This window comes from Diorhabda sublineata, chromosome 6 (genome assembly GCF_026230105.1).
Source record: "Diorhabda sublineata isolate icDioSubl1.1 chromosome 6, icDioSubl1.1, whole genome shotgun sequence".
NCBI lineage: Eukaryota > Metazoa > Arthropoda > Insecta > Coleoptera > Chrysomelidae > Diorhabda > Diorhabda sublineata.
This window is the reverse complement of record NC_079479.1, coordinates 4,626,130-4,649,452: the sequence shown is the minus strand read 5'-3', so window position 1 is coordinate 4,649,452 and position 23,323 is coordinate 4,626,130. Positions and strand designations below refer to the sequence as shown.

Genomic DNA, 23,323 nt, shown 5'->3' with positions numbered 1-23,323 from the left:
CAAAATTATTTGTAGTGGTTGCAACGACTTTTTAATATAAATTATCGGAGGAGGTCATGGTTTTACATGTAAGACCATGGTAGATGCATGCTGGAAATAAAAACAAGACCTTTTTAAAAGGGAGCAATTAGCATGCGTTTTCCGAAATTTGAATGTCACCATTTTTTAAATAGTCAGACACACAGAACATATCAAGTATATTTTGTGGTCAGACACCCGTCAGTGTCAATTGTGTCATCTTTCAGTCACCTCTTTTTACTGAGGTGTACGGTTTGCGGTTCTCTCCTAATATCTGTAATCTATGGCTGTGGGTATTCCTCAGTCTGAAATGAAGGGAAGGAATGGTGGATTTGGCTTATCTTTATTCAAATAAACGGCCGGTAATGGCTAGATAAACACTTTTCTATTATAATATTTATAACCTACATTTTTTTATAAAATTCGTGAATACTTCAACGTAATAAATATCAAGACACGTAGCCAATAGCTTAATAAAAGTGGGTATGTCACAGTAAATTTTTGCAGCATTAATTCAAAATTATATGTTACAAATATGTTACCGCTATCACATAAGGACACTTACCAAACGTATTCAAGAGGTTTTGGCTCGAGAATTAAAGAAAAGGTGAATGGTTGGATTAGGTTAATATTTTCAGATAGAAGCTCAAGAAATCTATTTCTGTTTTTACTTCTTAATCTATCTTTTGCATTTGTTGAATTAATTTATGGCGTGTGGAGTAATAGTTTAGGTAAATATATTTCGAAGTTTTATTTTTTTGTTTTAATTTAAGATAAATTATTTCAATATTAAATTATGTAATTATTATGTACATAAATTATAATATTTTTAGGTTTAATTTCCGATTCCTTCCATATGTTTTTTGACTGCACTGGTCTTCTGGCAGGTTTAGTAGCATCAGTTATTACTAAGTGGAAAGCAAATGATAAATATTCTTATGGTTATGTGAGAGCAGAAATTTTGGCAGGCTTTGTAAATGGACTTTTTTTACTTTTTATATCATTCTTTTTAATGTCTGAAGCCGTTGAGAGAGCTATTGAACCTCCTGAGGTAAGTACTATTAGAAATTTTTGTATACAAATTCATTATTTTATTTTTATATTGAGTGTTCTAATAATCTGACCCATTTTATGTGCTGTTATCATTTGTATTTCAACTTTGTTGTGCGTAAAATTCGCTGCAATAATCATTAGGAGAATATTTATAATACTAATATCCCTCCAAATATTCTATGTATGAATTACTGTCTAAAAAATAAAAAATTTATAGGAAATTTTCAAAAATCTTTGTTATTAGTTGCTTTCCCAGTAATACCTCTTCACCAACTAGGAGAATTTGTTGAAAGTGCCTCGGTTGCTTTCCAATTGCACAATTTGAGAACCCATTAGAGCACATGGATGTGAAAAACTTCCAAAGCATGTTCCAAATTTCCATTTTTGAGATCTGTGTCTCCAACAGAGTCAAGCACCAGATAAATTATTGGGCATCATGAGTGAGCTTGAAAATTGAGCTTTAAACACAAACTGTATACTTCAGGCATCTATTGACATTGGATTTGAAGTTATGAAATTATTGAATGCAGAAACAAGCCCAAAATATGCATTATTACTCAATAAAGAATACTAAAAAAAAACCTAAGAAGGTAATATATAGTAAAAAGTATAGTTACCAGGAAGCACTTCTGTAGTATTTGTATTTCGTATTCAATTCATTGAGTATCTTGTATTTTGAAAACGACAACAAATAATCAAATAATTTGTGTTGTTTTAAAATTAATATAAAGCTCACCAAAAATTGTGGCATGTACTGGAATCGGTTTGGCAAAAATCACGTTAATAATATGGTTAATATTCTTCCACAACGGCTGCGACTGAACGAAGTTTCAGTACTTGGATTAATAGAAATCGATTATCTAAAGAACAAAGTGGAAAACTGGCTTTTGTGGCATAACATCATGTGAAACCCGAAAGCCAAACCAGAATGGCTAAAATTCAAATAGATATACAGAAGTACTGAGTGTTGCAGAGTCAGCCTACACAGAAATGACAGAAAACATGGATGAAAATGGAAGTTCATTTTCAGAACAGTAGATGATTTTAAATTACAAATTTGTCAGCTTTTCTAACAATGTTTGAATTTATTTTCTAGTATTTGTCTCTTGTTAGATAAAACTTACAAAAAAAGCTTTTGATCTTTAAGGGTTTTAAATGCTTTTATTTAGGAGTAAGTAATAAAAAAAGAGCTACTAACATGTATTTAGCAATTAAATAAAATTCAATTCAGGGAGAATTCTTAAAGTAAAAACATTATTCATCTATTATATGGTGAGTATACTCAGATATAAGTTTATTGTTATATTTTTTAGTGTTATAAATGAACTTTAATTCATATAAAAGTATGATTCATGTATTGTTTTATTTTATCCATAAGAAAAACAATATTGTCCAGATTTCAGCCTCGGGAAAATATTCTCCTTCTGTGACTATATTCTCCCCTTACATTTCTAGTTTTGTTGGGAAATTAGTTTTTTTTTAAATAATTGATCAGTGGCAGATTTACAGATTTGCTGCCTGTAGACTATGAATATTTGCCGCCTCTACTGACTTCTGAAATTCAATAATTTAGTCCACAATTGTTCAAAGCATATTTTTTATAAATAAAATTCCAACTATATAATTTGGGCTCCAATATTTCATGTAAGACCCTTGAATTAGACAATATTGAAGAAAGTTATTTCTGAATTTTGAATGTTATTTGGTATATTCTGTTAAAAAATGCCTTTTTTGTTGTAGGTCAAACATGAAAGACTGTTTGTGGTGTCGGTGTTAGGTTTGTTAGTAAATTTAGTTGGAATATATGCCTTCCAACATGGCCACTCCCATGGAGGGTCTTCACATGGTCATTCTCATGGAGGAGGAGCTGGGCATGTACACAGTCATTCCCATGCTGCCAATAACCATCATCATTCCCATGACATAGAATTAGATAGTGGAAATTCCCAAATAATGAAAGGAGTCTTCCTGCATATTTTAGCGGATACTTTGGGAAGTGTTGGAGTTATAGTATCGGCAGTTCTTATGAGTATGTTCGGTTGGATGATAGCAGATCCCATTTGTTCAATGTTTATTGCTATACTTATAGCTGTTAGTGTTTTGGCTCTAATTAAAGATTCTATTATGATATTGATGCAGAGACAACCTGTGTCTCTAGACAATGTTCTGCCTCAATGTTATCAAAAAGTTGTTAGCCTTGCAGGGGTGTATTCTGTTCAGGAACCACATTTTTGGACTTTGTGCAGTGATTTTTATGTGGGTGCTATAAAGTTAGAAGTATCAAAAACTGTAGATCCAAAATATGTTGTGTCACATACTCAGATGATTTTTGCGTCTGTAGGTGTAAGGCAGTTATATGTTCAGTTGGACTATACGCCAATGTGATAAATTGTTATGGGTAAGTGATATGGGTTCTATCCAAATTTAGTAAATTCAATTAAATCTGATTAAAAACAGTAAAAAAACAATTTGTTATATCAGACATTAAATTTTATACCTTTTTATATTATTTTTTTTATTATATTGTACATGTAATAGAAAATGAGATTCTGTTATTTTTTTAAGTTATTGAATGTATATAATGTCGATATTTGACTTTTTCTATAAAAAGCTTATATCAAAAGTCCTCTAGAATGAATAATATATGTTTATAAAAAAATTTCCATATAATAAACTTGAAATTTTCAACTTTTTGTTTTTTTTTTCTTAGTTTTTCCACAAATATGTTGAAGTTTATTCGTGGAAAATATTACTCAAATAAAAATGAAAGCGATTAATTCAATAAACGATAATTATTATATTATACCAAATTATAATAAATATTTTCGGGCAACTTAGGATTCTGCTTGCTCATCATCTGAACTTGACGTTGTGATGTTAATCTTTTATGAGGACTTTCCAATACTTCCTTTTTATCAATTTTTTTCCCAACAGTATCGAATAAAAATTGGTATAAATCTTGAACTACTCCTATGAAATCGGGTTCACATGGATCATTAAAAGAAAGCTAATCGAACTAAGACATTTACTAAATTATTGTACTATCCAATAATGTGACAATGTTGCACTGTTAGAAAGAGAAATGGTGTTCAAAGTACTATAAAAGGTTATGTACTTCAAGAAGTCTGGGAGTGTGAACAAACTCTAAAAGTACTATCTAACAGAAACAAGAGACAATGACGTCATATTTTGGACCAGAGCCCTACTGTGGCCTCTTGAGATGTCACATCAACAACGAACTGAGTGGATGATAAAAGGATGAGGTGGAGTCTTACGGAAGAAATACTCTGGGCCTAATACATTCTAAAATATAACCTGAGGAACTTCTTAAGATGTCTTGAAATGACATTAAACTAGTGGTAGGTCATCTGACAAGTAATTTTTATCAAATACCACCATAAGAGAATGGGACAGCAGAGCATCTACTCTGCATATGTTGTATGGATGGATAAAGGATGAGGTGAACTCTTACAGAAACAATACTCGGGGCCTAAGACAATCTAAAAGATTGATTACCTGAGGAACTTCTTAAATATTAACTTAAGAGAATGGGACAGTAGAGCATCTACTCTGAGTATGTTCTGCCCATTTCAGCAAAAGACTTAGGTACCTAGAAGGTAAAACCTTGTGAAGTAGGGCAAAAAAAACAGAAAAATTGCTTCTTTTGGAATAAGGGGGGAAAACAATGAGATGCAGAGTCATGCAAAAAATATATGTTTAGGTACAGGTAGAAAGCCGAACTGACTTTGTAAATAATTTAATCTAATCTACCGCCTGATATGAATAAAAAGTGAAAGATTTCTGGAAATCTGAGACTATTTTGTGGTACTTGAAAATTTTGCATTTTTTTAACAACCAGACACTCGAAGACCTTTTCTTTGCCAACCACTGACGGCTCCACTTTATTCTAGGTTCTCTAAATATAAATCAAATTATTTATAAAGACCACAGCAGTATTTCCTTCATAGTTAAGCTGAATTTACTGCAGTCTATAATGAAGTACTAAGAAATTAATTGTTAATTTGCTACTTTTTGATTAAATCATGCAAATACTAAAACAAAAGTTTGTTTTTAATCAAATTACAGTTAAAATTGATCCAAAAAATCAGATATTTGTAAGTAAATAAGCAAAATAAATAGATAAAATAACTGCTGCCGTACAAATCTCAAAATGTAAGACTCAATTTTTATTTCACAATTTCGGAAGTTAATCCTAATAAACCTTGAGAAACTAGGTGAGTTGGATATTGTTAAAAGTCATCATAAAATCATTAGCCACAAAGTAGATAAGATTAAGATAAGTAAATGTACATATTTGTGCTTTCAACTGTATAAAATTACATAATACATAAGGTTAACAAATTATTTTGAAAACGAAACTTGTATTTCTATAAAATTGTCATTTTTTATTTTCACTTAAAGAGATGTTTCAATTCTCTTATTCTTGAAGAGTTATTGTATGTAGAAGATGCTTTTCTGCTAAAAAGTTGACCTAAAATGGGGATACAGAGAAAGAGGAGAAGGGCTCTGAATTAATAAAATATTTCTTTTATGGAAATTGACTTATTTTGATACCTGTGTCACCATGAACCCAGAAAAAAATGAAATTAACAACATTGAAATCATCACAAATTAGTATTTTTGTTTTTAATTACACATTTTCTGCTAATGGGAAAAAAGGGGACGTAGAGAAAGTAGATACATAAGGATTTAGAAGAAATAATAAGAGACTAGAGTAGAGAAGCCACGAAGAAAAATTTGTAACCAAGTCATAAGTCATCTTGAAAGATAAAAATATCTGGAATACGTTATTAAATATTGTCTTGATAGAATAAGTAGAATCCAATAAAATGGTATCTGAGGGATAGATAGATTCAATTAAGGTTTACATTATACTGCAACCTAAAGATTTATTCTGCCGTTTAGCAGAGCTCTTTTTGACAGTTACAGTTTCAGAGTTTTAAAAAACGTTGTGCTGGATAGAAAGTTAATCCTCGCTCCTATAGGTTTCTTCTCGAAAGCATGCTTGCATTGGGGAGGCATTCTAGAGCTAGTTGAACTGGGTAGCCGTCTCCTTCCCATATAATCCACACTTTTCAATTTCAGTTAGACTTAGTCCCATCAGGTGCTCTTCCAGAGACTACAGTGCCTTGTAAAGAAGCCAATGAGAAAGTTGGATCTTTTAAGGAACTTTTTTTAGTGATCCATTACATGAAGGCACAAAGTTTTTCGATTTTGTTTTACACCTTTTTTGATACTATTTTTTATAGAAGCATTTTTTTTACAGAACAGAAAGGCTATAGATCAATAAAAGGCTTCTTTTTATGAAGATTGTATTGAACCAGACTAAAAAAATGAAATTAACATCACCGAAATCATCACAAAGTAGTATTTTTGTTTTAAGTACACATTCTTCTTGAATCCTCTTCAGGTAAACTGTGCGTTCAGTTTGAACATCACCAACGGCTTCAGAAATTCATTTTCCTTGTTTATATGGAACTTTTGGATTTGATCCCTTTTTTATTATTGTACTTGGAAAGTAGCAACCTAAATCAAAAAAGTTCCAGAGTAAATCGTCAATAGAATTTGGTCGGTCATCTGATTAGAATTCAATTGGAATCAAAATACCTTTAAACATGCACCTAATCTTCTTAACTATATGGTGTGGGGGATATATGTGCAGGAATGGGGGCTTTTCCCCACTTATGAATCCAGACAGCTCCAAATATAAATTGTTGGTATATGGGTTATCAAAATGAATTGATATTCAACATCAGTACATTTGAACTACCTTTTTGGTTCATATGTTATACAAATTTTTATAAAATCGAGTTTTATTAAAATTAATTGACAGTTTTTCAAAAAAGTTTCTCGAGGGTTAATAAAAAAACTAGTGATATAAATATTTATTGAAATCATTGAAAAATATACAAAAAGAGGCTAATTTTTAAATCAAATATATATATTATATATTATTTTAAATCTTTCATACTTTTTCATATTTATTCTTACAAGAATATACTATAAAAATTAAACGATACATTATTGACAAGCTTTGAATACAATCTAACGAAAAAGCAGATGCTATTTAGTGGATTAATCAACGAATCACTTCTTTTCATTTTTTACACACGAACTTATTTTACAATCTCACAGATACAAGTATTAAATCATAAGTCTTATATAAGCCTGCTATTAGGAGTCCATTCTTAATCTCGCTATAACCAAAAACCTTTATATTATTCACAGGGTGTTTTTAATACCCATTGTTAATATACGACAAGTCTCCTTCATCTATTTATTTATACTGATTATTACCTGTACAAAGGTAATATTTAAACTATTAATTTTGTATTTTTATAATTTTTTAAATATTAGACCTTAAAGTAGAATAAAAAATAATGTTGATAGGATAAAATCTCATTTTTAACTATTTCCTTAACAAAATAGTAATTTTATTTTGTATTTTGAAGTTTCTATGTTGAATTATGGTGGAAGGATTTTCTGTAACTACATAATCCAGAGTTTCTTCTCCACAGTATCTATATCTATCTTTTTTAGGTAGACCTAGTCTTGTTAAGTGCTTCCTGAATCCAGTATCAAACTTTTTGGGGCGATCAAATCTTGGAATTATCCCATCTTACTCTTTTCTGAATATTTTACTAGTAATTACAATACAGAAAGATGATTCCCCGACATTTCAAGTTGTTTTAGTTGACTTTGGACTTTATATACCATTTAAAGAGATTTTCCATGGAAGTTTGAGTAGTAGATCCCTTTTCGAATCATTTTTTTCTATTAACATTGTAATAGAAGCCTAATCGGGTTACTGGAAACATTCACCAATGAGATATTTTGGTTTCTAATTACTTGTGAATCACCTATATCAAAGTTAAGAGTTATTTTGACTCGCCCAGTAGTTAGGAGTAACTTAGGAATTGAATTAAAATTAATGACTGGACTAATAAAAGGAAAAATGTAGAAAAAAAAAGCGATAAATTTTATTAAATATCAAATAAATAAATGAGTACGATCGAGTTCAAAGTCAGAATTAAAAATTTACCTTGTATATTTCTGCAAATGATCAGACACAAACATATCAAAAAAACTATTAATATGAAAATTACAGTTTATAAACTGAATTTTTTTTAATAAATTGGTCACACTGTATTATAAACTATCTCGTCTCAATTCCAATTTCTAAATAGTTTATAATACAAATTTTATTTCGACGTTCTTCCTAAAACCGACCCTGTTATGTAATGATTTAGACACATTTTTAGTAACAATTGTTGCACTAGACAAAATCTAAATAACCGAAATGTAATTGAAATCATTTCTCGCGTATCAGTTAGGGGAAATAACATACCGAAAGTTAGCAGCCTTGTAGTATTCGTCTTCAGTGTTCTAAGATTTATAGTTGTCAAAATCAGGCAGTTGTTTTTTAAACGTTGTAGAAGTGATAGAATGTATAATGTACACAGGATAGATTGTAATTTGTGCTTTTATAATGAAAGACTTTCGTTTAGGGAATCCGCATTTTGGTTTCCACTACAATAATAATAACTTTTCAATTTTCCGTTTTTATCTCAAGTTCATTACTTTAATTTTCTAGTAATTTGTTTAATTCCGTCTAATATAATTATGTATGATAGAGAATAATAATGAAAAAGAATTATTTTTTGTACTATGAATGATACATTATCAACATTTTGCTTTCCAACGATGCGTCATTTTCATCTAACGGTCTCGGAGACTGATGTTAGCTTGTTACAATCAAACATGTTAGTTGTACAAGGTTAATGACACTTAGCGTTTCTAATGGTTTTCGTAATGGCCTAGTCTTTCGATTGATTTCTATCATTAGTCAGTCAGTGCCTATCTTTGATCATTCACATATAATCCAATAGTCACACCAAAGTGATCAATGTACAAGTGAAAATTGAGTATTAGATAGTATTTGTGATATCAGAAGAAGTACTGAAATATTATTGATATTAATGTAAGCAGTATTAAGATTGGGCTCCTACTATTATAATGTCAACGAAATACTTTAATCGTAAACACAAAATTACAATGAATTATTGCACCAGCAACAAAAACATATACCAAGGAATGATAACGCATATTGTATGTAAATTAAATAGTTAAAAATTAAGTATTAATTAAAGTGTTGAAAGTTTATAACCAGTAATAATTTAATCTTGATTTCTCTCCGCCTGCAACAAAAAATAACATTAAATAGTACATCAATTGTAATATTATAGATTATTTAAAAAAATACCAAAAACTAATACTAAAGACACTGTTTCTACTAAAACATTTACAACTTTAGTTTTTACATCTGAAGATGATAACTTGGTTATCGAAACGCGCGTCAATGTAATTGTGTGGAATGTCGCCACGGTTCTAGAAACAAAAACTATGCACCCACAATGTTTTATATTTTTTACAATTTTATTAAAAATATTTGACGGTTTCAAATCTTTTGAACTTTTCTCTGCCATTGTTAGTAGTTTTATGTAAACATAATAAATCATTTTACTCTAGACATGTGTCTGAGTAATTCTATGGCACCCAAATCATTTTTGTTCACTTTTATAATCTATTGGAAGGTATCAAACAAGTAATCCTTCTATTCAAACAGGATAAAAATGTTTAAGCGAACCAACCAAGCCAATTGAGTACCGAAGCTGTTTGTTCACAATACATTTTCGAAGAGATGTTCATGGATAGAGCTATAACTACCACTACTGCAAGAAAAATACCCTAAACTGAGTAAAGCATTGAAATACGACACAGAAAGAAGAGGTGAATATAAAAACTATATTGAAGAGAATTTCATTGATGATGGATCAGTTAACGCCATATGGCAATACGTCAGCGATGTCATAAAACAAACGGCCGAGAACTCGCTGGGCAATGAGCGTAGACTGTTTCGAAATTATTAGTTCGAAGAAGAATGCCAATGTCGTAACCTGAAATAATACAGTCAAGTAGATATATATATATATGAGGTCAAGATTTATATCATACTGTGATGTCTTTGTATGAATAGGAAGATAAAAATCTAGACAGAATACAAACACAAATGATTTTACCTCCAAAAAAAATTTATTTTCAATTAAAGAAGTTAATATTGTCCAATACGAATGTTCCTTTTTAATCGTAGACTGATGGTAAGCCACTAAAATTACCACACCTTACCCTTATTGATCTTCAATTGAAAAATTAATGTAAGCATGTTGCAGCTGAGTAATCGTTTTTAAATAAAAATCACATTAAATTTAAGCGGAAGATTTCATCAAAATTAAAGCCTATTTTGTTTAGAGCAAGTTCCAAAAATAAACTACTGAAATCTAAAGGTAATAAATACCTTTATTCTATTTTTCTTGACTTTATATATTGTTGCCGCAGCTATTACCATCACAGTATAAAAACTGACACCCCATATTTGAACATATGTTGGAGTTTCGTACATTCGGTACCTTAAACAATACAAATCAAAATCAATATTTCATTTTTAGAATAAAATTGAAGAGAAATATCGAAAAATAATTAAAAAATTGCTCCATACAAGTAGTCACAAGAATTTAAAAAATGTATTAGTACCCCCTTATAGCGTTTTAAAGTTATGCCGTGCTTTTAAGGGCACTTTCTCAAAGTGCCTCTTCCTCGTCCTCTTCAGTATCAATTTAAAATATCTGATTTTATACAGAATTTAAACATTAAATGCTTAATTTCGTTTGATCTAAAAGTAGGTACATCAAGAAAATCTTCGAAAATAAAAATAAACGATCCTAAGTTCTAGTTAGCAGTAAAATGGTTTCAAAAACGCAATTTTGATTACATAAACTAAAAGATTCGCTATTTCCAAAGGACCTTTCCCACAGATCACATAAGGGACAAGTCGGGGTTTTGATTGAGATAATATGAGACATCAATATACAAAATCTATTTGACGGTGTTGCTATTTAAGTTGGTTGGAGTGAGGTTCCTCTATCGAATATAATGGGAATGATAAGGACACAATTCAAGGAAAACTATGGTCCCAAAATGAGTATGCAGTATGAAGATGACATTCTCGGTTTAATTAAGACCACTGTTTAGATTAACTATCACGATGAGGGTTCTGTAGTTGATAGAATTATTGAAAGGTATAAATAAAACAAACACAGCACAATGATTATGAATCAATAATTAGAAACATTGGAAACTTGATGTTTGGACCAGAATTAGAATCACCAATGCACTACTAACATAAAATTATTCACTTAATGTACTCATCTAAGACTCTAGATGGAGAATATAGAGTGGAAAATTGATTTGAATTTGTATTTTGTATTTTAAAAATTTAAAAAAGCATGTTCTCAACAATGTTTAAAACCCATATAAGTATCAAATAAATTCTTGAACCTGGTTGTAAGGAATCTATATTCCGATAGTTGCAAAGGTCACAATATGGAGTGTCGAATATATAAAAAAAAGTGATTTACCTAAAAATTATTACAATTCATGCACAATTGAATGTATCTAATAAGACATTTATCTAACTAGCTTTTCTATCGAAGGAATATTTAAAACAAATTCCAGGTTATCTTCGAAATATTTTCATACTATCAACCGAAAAAAATTCTGTTTTAACTGTGAAAATATTTTTTATTAAATAAAAATAGTTGAATTCTTAATACAGATCACAACATCAACACAGAAACCACATAATGAAATAAAAATTTCAAATTGACACTAGTTTCAGTTTTTTTCTAACTACAAATAATACAAAACAAGCAAATTGAGACCCTTTATAAAATTTTACTGAATGTAACATAATATTATACACTGCGCTTCATTAATAATTGAAAATATTTCAACTCTTGAATTTTCAGCTCAAAATAGTAAAATCACTTTGATAAAAGTGACGCCTCAAAATAATTCATATTCATTCATTCATATGCAAGGATAGTTTTGATCGATTAGACACTAATTAAATGTTTAAACCACTACAAACGGTGCTAAAAACAATGCAAAAAACCTTGGAGACATATTTAAACCGAATAAACACCAAAAGTATTAAAAGAGATCAAAGAGCATATCAATCCCAAAAAAATCATCATGTTAAGGTTTAATATCAGAAAGAATTCTTCATCAGTGCAGCTGTAGTAAGTGTAAGGAGTAATGATGGTATCAAAACCAAGAAAACTAGAAAACGAGCTGACGTCCCATTATTTCCAAATGGTACGAGAAAATTTTAATTGAAGGAATTGAGTCGATTTTGTGAAAAAAATACACTTGAGGAGGTAGATACAATATGAGATATGATTGAAAAATTATTTGCAGACGAAAAGATATGTTCAACCATATTTTTAGATATATCTCAGGCATATGACAAAAGCTACTCTATAAAAATCTAATCTAAAATATGTAAAAAATTGACGACCTGATAGAATCTTACTTATCTGGATGACGGTTCCATCTAGAACGGGAAGAATATTCAGCAACTAAATATATAAAAACTGGAGAACTCCAGAGGAGACTTCTGAAACCTGTGCATTTCTCACAGACGGTGAATATAAATATTGAATATAGTACAGAAAAAACTCCGAAGATCAACTCATAAGATCAAGCCTTGGATGAAAAAATGGAAAATAAAATTCAACAAAAAAGTCTAGCAATATACATTTTACTAATAAAACAATTAACCATATTCCCATTCGAATAAAAATATTCCACATAAAAAAACCAACAAATACTTGGTATGACTATGGATTACAAAGTAAAATGAGTGAAACAAGTGAAGAAGAAGAAGAGAATAGAGCTAGGTATTAAAAACAGAAAAAAATATTGGTTATTACTATCAAACAAACAAATAGTGAAGCCTTTATGGATCTATGGGATCTTGTCATGGGAGATGCCAAATAATTTCTTCGAAATACCATAGACACACCATGGTATATTCGAAACTGTGACATTTATAAAGATAAAGTCCCTTCTGTAATGGAAGAGATCAAGAGAGCAGCAGAATGGCACGAAGAAAAGCTGAATGAACAGAAAAAAGTATTGGCTTTTACTATCATACAAACAAATATATGGCATCAGTAATGGGAGATGCATAAAGAAACCCAAAAAAAGTTCTTGGAAATATCCTAGACAAACCATGGTATATTCGAAGCAGTGATAATTTATAGAGATCTTAAAGTCCCTTCTGTAATGGAAGAAATCAAGAGAGTAACAGGATGGCACGAAGAAAAGCTGCATGATCTTTCAATCCCTAGGCGCCGCAACTCTCAGTGAATGCAGCAAGTGCAGACGATTGAAGAGAACAAAACCACTTAACCTGATAGAACCGTAACATAACAAAGTGCTTTATAGTGCAATTGTATAACGTTATTAGAATCAAGTGTCAAAAATGTTTATTGGAACATGTTAGATAAAAAAACTATAGGTTGGTAGAGCACACAAAAAAAGTTTATGTAAAATACTGAACACATTGTTTACACTACCACTCACAATTCCACTGTTTTGATAACCAAATGATCGTCTTCCTTCAGAGACTGAAGGTAAACATTCTGTAACCCAATATGGAGCCACAGTGTATTAATTAAATCCAAATATTTTGAGCTCAGTGTTTAACAGATGAAATATTTCTATTTATCAATGAAACTAAAATATAGATATAAACACAAAGCAGAATATAAGCTGTATCAACCCACATGCACTACCACAATACCTTCTTCTTTCTTTTTTTATTCTTAGGTTTTTTATAATCCTCTATAAGCGATGAAGCAACACTAGATGATGACGATAGGCAGTGCTGATAAAAAAAGTTAGTAATGTTAGAATTACATATAATATTTTGCAGTTATTATGTTAGGAATTGGTAGAGGCAAATACTTGTTTTTAGAAACAACAAAAAATTTCACAAACATAAAAAATATCAATGTGAAATCTATAACCAACTAAAATCCAATCTACTAGGGTAAGTTTTAACATAACATCACAAAGAATTATAATTAACTGTTCCATTGGATTTCCTTTTATCAGAGTATGTTGGAAATGTGTGAATATTGTTATTTATTTATTTCGTAATTTTAGAAAATGAATACAAAAGATGAAAAAACAAAGAGTCAAGTACAAGCAAACACAGGAACTATTTACCAATGAAGATATTAAAACTTTTGTGAAATTATTATTCAAACTGAAACGAAATTTTTCAACTGATGATTTATTTTGCAAATACCGTTAAAAATAGAATTGTTTCTGCACGTGATGTGATAAATAGGCCTCTCAGATTAGCAGATTTATCTCTAAATGATTTTTTTCTTTGCACTTATTTAAAACAAAGTGTTTATCAACAAAAAGCTACAAATCTTGATAAAGTGAGTGGGAAAATAAATCAATTTCGTTGTAGAATTACAGATGAACAGTTAATAGATTTGCATATTGTTTAGCTGGAAGAAGTTTATTTTATCAAATTCTTATTGTTGTGAAAATACCTCTCTCTTCTTCTTTTGATACTGAACGATTTCAATACTTATGAAATTACGAAAAACTTACTCGAAGAGTGGAATGACAACTCAGTGGAACAATTCAAATTTATTATAACCACGTTTTGATCAAACTTACACTGTTACATTGAAATTTAGATTTTAAGTTGATCTTCTTATGTTCAAGAAAATATTATTCAATATTGAAGGTTATAAAATTGATTTTGCAAGCATTAGTAGTTTTATAAACCTAAACTAAGACTTTTCCAAATTTACGCCATAATAACTCGTTTTATGGAGGTAGATTTTCCCTCCAACGCTTCACCTCTGATGATGATTTATTTTGATTATCTTAACCATCGGTGGTATCATTATTGTAAGTTAGATTGTAAAAAAAACAAATATGTAAAGGGAAATTGTGTTAAGTAGACTTTCTTTTGCTGAATATTTGAAACATATAGCTATCTAGGTATCAAAAAGTAAATGACATTCAGCAACAGTCGTTTCGGCTATGAAGTCGCTCAACACTTATACCTAAATAGGTATTTTGTACATGACTGCATGCCATTTTTTTGTTTCCAAAATATAATAAGCCTCCAAAACGTTTTTTTTCTTCTGGAGTTGTTTATGTCCCACATCTCAAGTTATAACCACTACACTTAGAGGTATCTAAGCCTTTTGCTTATGGGTAGGACATTTGCAGAGTAGATGCTCTGTTATCTCTATGGCTTGCTCGCAGAAACTGCCATGCCAAAGCCTCAATTCTGGAGGTGTTTTTGATTAGAGATACCTAAACCTTTTGCTGATATGGGCAGGACATTTGCAGAGTGGATGCTTTGCTATCTCTATGGCTTGTCTAGAGTCTTGAGGTGGTACTTGACCACCAGTTTAATGTCGTTTTTGGACACCGGTCAGACTTTATCTGATCCTTTAGCCACCCTACCTCATTGTCTAGTATACTTTAGTAGCCACATTCGACTAACCTAACCACATTATGTAATATTTTTAATACCTTATTGATGAAGATTACTTTTCAAAGTTCCTTTATTGTTAAAATATTGCAAGGATAGTGGATAAATGTTATTTGTTTCTTATTTTTCCTGTAGAATCAATTTTAGAACAAATAAGTTAGTTCATACTGGGCAAATATGTAAATATAATACAAACAAAATTGTACCTCTAGAAATGCAGGTCCGTTTGCTGAGCTATTGCCATTTTGGGACTGAAACATAAATATATCGATTTAGTTAATTAGTAAAATTTATATAAAGTTAACTCACCTTAAGACATACTGCTACATCTCCATTTTTAGTTTGTTCTACTCTAAGTTGTTCCCGCAAACGATTTACCTCCTGAAATAGAAACAAGAGAATTAACAGACTGTATAGGAAAAATATAAAACAAATCATAGCAAATGAAATATGAGAACCTCAATAACAAATTAGATCGTTAAGGCTCGTTAAGTTCTTAGTTATAATTATCGAGATTTTATTATCAATAATGATGACCAAGTACTCCAGTGACTGGAATCTCATTCAACATACTTACCTCAGATAGTTTTTCAATAATAACTGTTGAATTGGTTTGTTCCTTTGTTTGCAACCTCTCACTTTTCAAAATCCGGGTTTCTTCTAATAATTTCTGTTTCTCATCTACTTCTTTGGATAATTGTTTTTCTAAATTTGAAACACTGGCCTTCAGCTGCAATCAAATTGATACATACATTAATTAATTGTAATGTATTAACATAAATTTCATTAACATCAGAGATGATATAAAATAATATATTAGTTATTTTCTTTAAAATTGGTTATTTTCAAATATATATTTGAAGTTATAGTGTAGTTATCTGTTGTGTTTCAACGCCTCAGTCCATCACCTAATTAGTTGTACGGTTGGAACTGTTTATTCGAAGAATTGCATTACTCGTAAAGAATGAATATCTAGAAAGCGTTCCTGAATTTTGATTCCCTAAAACTAAACTATTCAACAACCTCATAAATACTGAAATGAGTGAGGTGCCTTCCGAACTGCAAATGGAAATTTGTAATGTTCAAGCACACCAATTCTACTAGACTAAAAAATCTGGTGCCGAAAATCAATACCGATAATCATATAGATTTTTTGACCGTGAAATATTCAATATTCATTTCAATATACAGTTTTTTAAAATGCTTTCAAGTAATTTATGTGATACATCTTATTTCTTGGATGCTTCTGACCTTCAAAATCCTATGCTATAGCATTGGATACTAAGTATGTAATTTCATATTACACTACAAAATAATTTCTTTTTTTACTTAAATATCTGGTTTTAAAAAAGTTATTTTCAAACATATCTATAGCGGGAGAGACCTCACGAGGTCTCAGGCAAGGATTGGCCTTCTCGTGTACCCTCTTCAACATGACACTTGAACTAGTCATCAGAAATATGAAAGTTAATAGAGAAACTCTGCTCAATAGAACAGTGCGTACCTGATCCACACTAATGACATTGATCTATCCTGTCGAAGGGAGCGAGAACTGAAGGAAGGCTTTGAGCAGCTGGAAGAAGGGCTCACCATTAACGAGTCCAAAACAAAATACATGGTTATGTCAAAGAACAGAAGAAGAAGTAGGCCGGTATAAGTACCGGGGATCACTAGTGACAACTCGATGAAAGTAATAGAAAGTGTGAAAGCGAGGAATCAAAGCATACTTTAGTCTCCAACGACTACCAAAGTCACGTTTACTGAATTGGAGAACGAAAAACACAATTCCCACAGATCCCAACCTGGTGATAGAAGTCAGATGGTTAGACCACTTGGAGGATTGGGGAACCTCTATAACTCGAACTTCGTTAAGTTCAAATACCCAGTAAGTCTAGCTCAACTCTCGTTAAGTTTGTTATGAGTTATAAATGGCCTCCAATAGATGTACCAATTTCAATTGGGATTTCTTTTTTTAATTATGTAAAATTTGAAATTGAGTTCCTCAATTTGTTAGCAATATAGACCATTTCCTGTATCAACGTATCTCAACGATATATTCAATAAAAAAAAACTATTTTAATACACATATTAGTGACTTTTATGGTGTTGTTATGAAATTAATCGCAATAATTAGAAAACTAGGGTTAGACTTTCAAAAAGGAGCATTCAAGTACAAGTAAATAAACCATTATATATAGTTATTTCAAGGATTAGATTAGATTATATTTTAACAATGGAACTGAATCAAAAACAGATACCAATCAATATACAGGGAGAAAAAATTTCACACTATTTGACCATAATATTTTTCAGGGATGAGAAATACACTGAACTGCACAAAAATTAATTCATTTTGAATATCAAGTCATGAATTTTTACTAAAAATAAATAAATTGTTATCCAATTATTTATCTACTAATGCATATATAATAAGCGAAAATCAAAAATAAAAGAAAAAACTGAAAATAATTAAATATGGAAAAATGCTAAACAAATCATTAAATTGCATCCAGTCACTACAGAAAAAAAATGTTAAATTGGACATTTCTAAATGGTTTAAAGAAAAAAATTAAAAAGAATAACACAGAATTTCCTAATAAATGATCAAACTATCTTGTTCATAGAAAAATAATTGTGAAATGTTTTTTGTTTCAGTCAGCGTTTACTCTTACAAGTAGTTGTGACATATACAGTAAGTAACCGATCCAACAATCAAATATCTAAGGTAATTACCAGATTGATAAAATTTGCACTTATGTACAAAATATTAGGTGATACAAATAGTTGACAACCACTACAAATTAAAAAGCACATCACTATCAAAAGCACAAAAGCTTCAAGGTGAATACCGGCTAATTTTGACGTGATATGGAAGCAAATAAGCCCCTCACGACAGAGTTAACTGTAATCATCTTTAGTACCACATTATTTACTTTAAAAGCATTGTTTCAAACATATCAACAGCGATTAGTACTTCAAGTAAATATGGAAATGCATTAATGAGTAAACTTTGCTTCGGCATCGTAACAGTTAATGAGTGATTATGGAAAGAATGTACTTAATTATTAATATTCAAAAAAGCAAGAAAACTACCAAAGCATCAGCTCAATTAGATACTAACTAGAATTAAATAATATAAGAAGACTAAAAATTGTTGGGGAACAATAAGGCATAAAAAATATTGACACATAATAGAAAAGAGAAATGAAGATAACAAATCAGTGATTATTGATCTAATCAACAAGATCAACAAAAAATTCAATAAATGAAATAGATATTCTTATAAGAGAATATCGAAGGTTTGGAAAAATAAAAAGTTACTCAAAAGCAAAAATATTAGTAAAAAGAACAAAATAAAATTATGTAAAACATTAATAAGGCTAGTGATTGAGTACGTCATAGAAACAACTGTCAAAAAATATAATAAGGTATGTAAAAGCACAAAGACTAAATTGGGCAGGACACATCATGAGAAGAGGATAACACGATGGCCAAGAGGCAGAATTCTAAAAATAGTAGAGTGGAAAGCTAAATGCAAAAACATAAAAGAATGGAGAAAGCTGACAAACGAAGTTAGGACCAACAAAGAACTATAATAAAAGAACAAGGGAACTAATCCACCCCAATTAAGGGATAAGTAAGCGCCCCAAGAGCTAGCCATAATCCAAAAGATTAAATTGCATGATTATGATAAAGATACTCTTATAAAGTGAAAAAGAGATGCTCTTAGTCGAACACTTTTTAATATTATAATCGATGAGATAATGCACAGAATGGAAAAAAAGAATATAGAATGGAAGTGAAAAAATTACAATCATATGCTAGGCTGATGAAGCAATATTAACAAATAAAGAAGATGACTTGTAAAGTCAACTACACACATTCAATATCACTACGAACATACAAAAATAGTGGAAAAACAATAAAAGACAATGAGCACAAATGATTTCCAGTCATGTGTAAATGAAGAAAAGGATTTAACAAATACTGAATCATTATTTTTCTATCTAAGAATATACCAGACCTCTTATCAAAGATTTTCTAGAGACATTTAAATTGAGGTATGAAGCTTCGAGTAGCTATAACCTATTGAAATAAAGATAGTTGAATTGCCAGATACAATATTATAGTAAAGTTAGATTAGGTTTTTCTTCATCTTTCTGCGACTTAGGCTTTGTCTATATGACTAAATAGTTATCGAATATTTGATAAGTGTAAAAGATTTTTCTACAAAGCTACAAAAACAGCATAAGAGATAAGGAAAAGGAAGAATTTAGAAAAATGTCAAAATATTAAACTGTAAATCTTGATTTCTGTAAATAAATATTTGAAACCCTAGGGAGTTTTCTGGGGAAGCAATTAAGTTCATTAAAAATTAGAATAAAGCAAAAACTTTGATTTAATTTATATAATTCATATCGTAACATGATTTAGTTTTCGTTATCCTGTATTTAACTGAAACAATACTTTTAATATGGTTATATTGTTAAGCAACATAAATTATCGAGGTGTTTTTTGACTTATATTGTTCTCCGTACCTCGTCAATAATCATCGGAAGGGATTTTTCAATGCATTTGTAGGCAAATTCAACTCCTTGTAATTCTGGCCGATCTACAGCGTTCTATTATCAACATGCAAAAATTACGGCTTGTCAGTACACATTTAAACAATAACAAAATATTATTATCTGTTTAATCAAATTGTAGTCCACTATAATTAATGAACAATAAACTATGTAAAAGCGATTATGATAAATATCAAATTGATTTTATTGTTAGAAGTTGTTTGAATGAAATATGAAAACGTACATAAAAGTAGGTTTCTGAAACAAAAAATTAAATGAATCGACCTAAATACTAACCTGTGAAACACAAGTTTCTTTCAAATTATCTAATTCGGCTTCCTTTGCAGCCAATTGATTTCTCCAATTCTTCTCTTCTTGTTCCACGTGTTTCTGTAGCTTACTTAAAATACTTTCCTGTAAATTTTATTTATTGTAAAAAACTTTTTTTAAAGATAAATTGTTAAATATTTGGTTTCAAAATAAATATTTTCAATGACTATTAATAATAACCACCTACATGTCACTAACAACCCTACATGTATTAGTCCTTTATACATTTGATAAATCATTTTGTTGTGCAGTTGTGCAAGAATTTGCTTAAATTTCTCACGAAAGTGTTAAGCAGGTATCCTTCTACCTATGTGGATTAAATTCTTTAAAACCATTGGAGTACAGCATTCGGTAACAAAACAGACCGTTAAAAAATTTGTAATCATCACTTACTGTGTCGTCTATAGTTTTTTTGTAATGTTGAATCTGTGATTGTAATTTTGCCACATCCGCAGATTTTTCAGAGGATTTATCTTTTTGGTTTTCTTTCAACGCCTTGATGTACTCTCTGATCAATTTCTCACATGAATGCTCCAAATTTTTAGCATCGATATTTTTGATTTCTTCTATATCCGGAAATAGGCGTTCCATAAATTGTTTACGTGATTCCTGTTCTTTGTTTATTATATCTGCAGATAGTTTCTGAAAACACAAAAATAATTTGACTAGAATTTATAATTATTTAAGAAAAAAGCTTCCTTGAATTGGAAAGTGATACTTAAAAATTTCAAAATTGAAAAACATATTTTTATAGTGCGATTAAACAAATCAAAAGTGTCCAAGTTTCTTGGTTCACGATTAATTTACTTACTTTAATATCAATTTCCGTGTGCTTATTATTGGTACTTTTATTCTTGCTTTCTGCAGCATTTAATGCTTCTATCACTTTCCAGTTCTTGGTACGTAACTCCTAAATTAATAAAGCGCAAACAAAAACAAAAAAAATGATAAAAATATATTAGTTTCAGCACAAAAAACAATCAAAAATATATTTTCTTGTGACATATGTGGATAATAAATGATAATTTGACTCTGAATTGGCTTTATTTCCAAACAATTAGTATCTTAAGAACTTGAACATCAATAAATTTAACACTGTTAAGAAGTAACATGTCACATTCTATTCTGGTAACTTTTAAAGACTGATATACCACTAACAAGACCACTTTGTATCTCTAGTTAATATTTAACTCATGAACTGAAAGCTGTAACCATGTAGCATTTTGGACACCAATTTTTTGAAAATAAAATATTCTTCCTATTTATTAGAAAACGAGTTTCATTTCTCCTATTTGTTTTCACAGCTCTCCACATATCAAGATTGGAAAAGAAAATCATCTACACACACAGATGACATCGTTCAATAACCACTGGACTATTTGGGCCTGACACCAAAGACTTATTCCCTCTAGACTATGCGAGCGCCTTTCAGGCAGAAATACTAAGCACATACTTGAAAGATGAATGGAAAGCACCTAGAAAGAAACTATCAGAAATAAGACTCGACGATCCATCCTGATAGTAGATTCCTATCAAAACTCATCAATTCAAAACTGATCAGGGAATCCTATAGGAAACTCAATGACTCAGGCAAAAACAATAAATGCCAGAAAAGGGGATGAAAAGTCTTTCAATGGAATAGGAACTTTTTGTGGTGAGTTTCAAGAGACAGAAGAATCTGAAAAAGAACAATTGCAAGATTCCTTCGGAACTTCAATATCTGGATTTTATTCAAAATATTGTTCACATATTAACTTTCTTACAGGATACTGCTGTCTCAGGAGGTACCTCTAGCAGAAACTTCCGAGAATAGATTTTGTGGTGAAGAGAAGGGAAAACTGGATTCTAGTCAAAGAATTCCTAGCTATCACAATCAGATATCTTGAAGAGAAAAATGTTAGGGGGCCAATTTAATTTGTCAAAATGACATAAATATTCGAGGATTTTTGTTAACTTTTCAATTCATCAACTAGAAGTTGATTGACAAGGATTATATGAAGCTATTGAAGAAATTGGGAGATTTTAAATTCAATTAGAACAGAAATCACCTATGGTAGTAGAAAATTTAAGCACACAAATGCAGTGTTAATAGACTTCAAATTAATCACTTACATTGTTTTTGGCCTTTTGTTCTTCCAACTCTTTTTGTGCTATTATATACTTTTTATTAGATGTCTCCAATTCGGTCCTATATTTCTTTTCTGTTTGCTGAAGTTCTTCAATTCTAGATGACAATTCATTTCTGGTCGATGAAAGTTCGTTGCTCAAATTACGAATTTCCACTTCGTGTTTAGTTTTGCTATCAGACAATTCTCTCAAACCAGTTAAATCTTCCCTTGTTTGTTGAAGCTCCGATTTCAGCTGAATATTATAAAATCATTTTAGCAATTTAAGGTAGACAATTATTCACATAGAGAGGTAAGAAGTAAAAAAAAAATTTAATGCGAATAAAGATAGATAAGATTGAGAAGAGAAGAAGTAAGAAATTTGAGAACTGTAGTTTAACAAACAGATTTAAATCAGGATTAAAGTGAAAAAAAATTATATTGGGGAAAAAAGGAATGAAAGATAATATTCTTTACAGGACCAGTGCTAATAAGAGACTCGTTACAACTATGACATTTTAATATATGTTCTTGAAAGCCGGTATTGTGAAGATTTAGTTTGAAACACCAACCGTCATCAGTTGAGTAAGCTTACATAATTCCAATAAAGTGAAATTGTTAAAACTACCATCTTGGCAGAAGAAATGCAAAAGATTGTGTGCAAACGACAGAGATGACTTAGAATACATGGCATATAAACTAAAGGAATACAGAAAATGTGGGCTATAGATGAATGTAGATAAAAACATAGTACTTATGTATAGTTGAGGATACAACCAATATACAACTAAGAAAAA

The 23,323-nt window shown here is 30.2% G+C and overlaps 2 protein-coding genes across 14 annotated transcripts in view; one reads left to right on the top strand and one right to left on the bottom strand.

Annotated features, from left to right (window-relative positions):
- Positions 1–218: 218 nt before the first annotated feature.
- LOC130445013 (zinc transporter 7) lies at positions 219–3,764 on the top strand. The gene is made up of 3 exons (XM_056780474.1): positions 219–749; positions 852–1,069; positions 2,812–3,764. The coding sequence occupies exons 1-3, from the start codon at positions 554–556 to the stop codon at positions 3,454–3,456; spliced, it is 1,059 nt and encodes a 352-aa protein (XP_056636452.1). The 5' UTR covers positions 219–553; the 3' UTR covers positions 3,457–3,764.
- A 3,198-nt stretch (positions 3,765–6,962) lies between these two features.
- Positions 6,963–23,323, bottom strand: part of LOC130445011 (ribosome-binding protein 1-like) — a 32,738-nt gene continuing 16,377 nt past the window's right edge. For 3 of the 13 annotated variants that reach the window (XM_056780460.1, XM_056780461.1, XM_056780466.1), the window contains 9 exons: positions 22,534–22,782; positions 21,233–21,331; positions 20,815–21,063; positions 20,389–20,505; positions 16,104–16,256; positions 15,836–15,907; positions 15,733–15,777; positions 13,799–13,882; positions 10,458–10,559 (listed from right to left, as the gene is read on the bottom strand). In XM_056780460.1, coding sequence (XP_056636438.1) covers positions 10,470–10,559; positions 13,799–13,882; positions 15,733–15,777; positions 15,836–15,907; positions 16,104–16,256; positions 20,389–20,505; positions 20,815–21,063; positions 21,233–21,331; positions 22,534–22,782 — 1,158 coding nt within the window. In that variant the 3' untranslated portion in view covers positions 10,458–10,469. Of the gene's footprint in view, positions 9,291–10,457; positions 10,560–13,798; positions 13,883–15,732; positions 15,778–15,835; positions 15,908–16,103; positions 16,257–20,388; positions 20,506–20,814; positions 21,064–21,232; positions 21,332–22,533; positions 22,783–23,323 lie in introns of those variants that run through there. The other 10 variants (XM_056780469.1, XM_056780464.1, XM_056780465.1 and 7 more) reach the window with 5 other exon arrangements.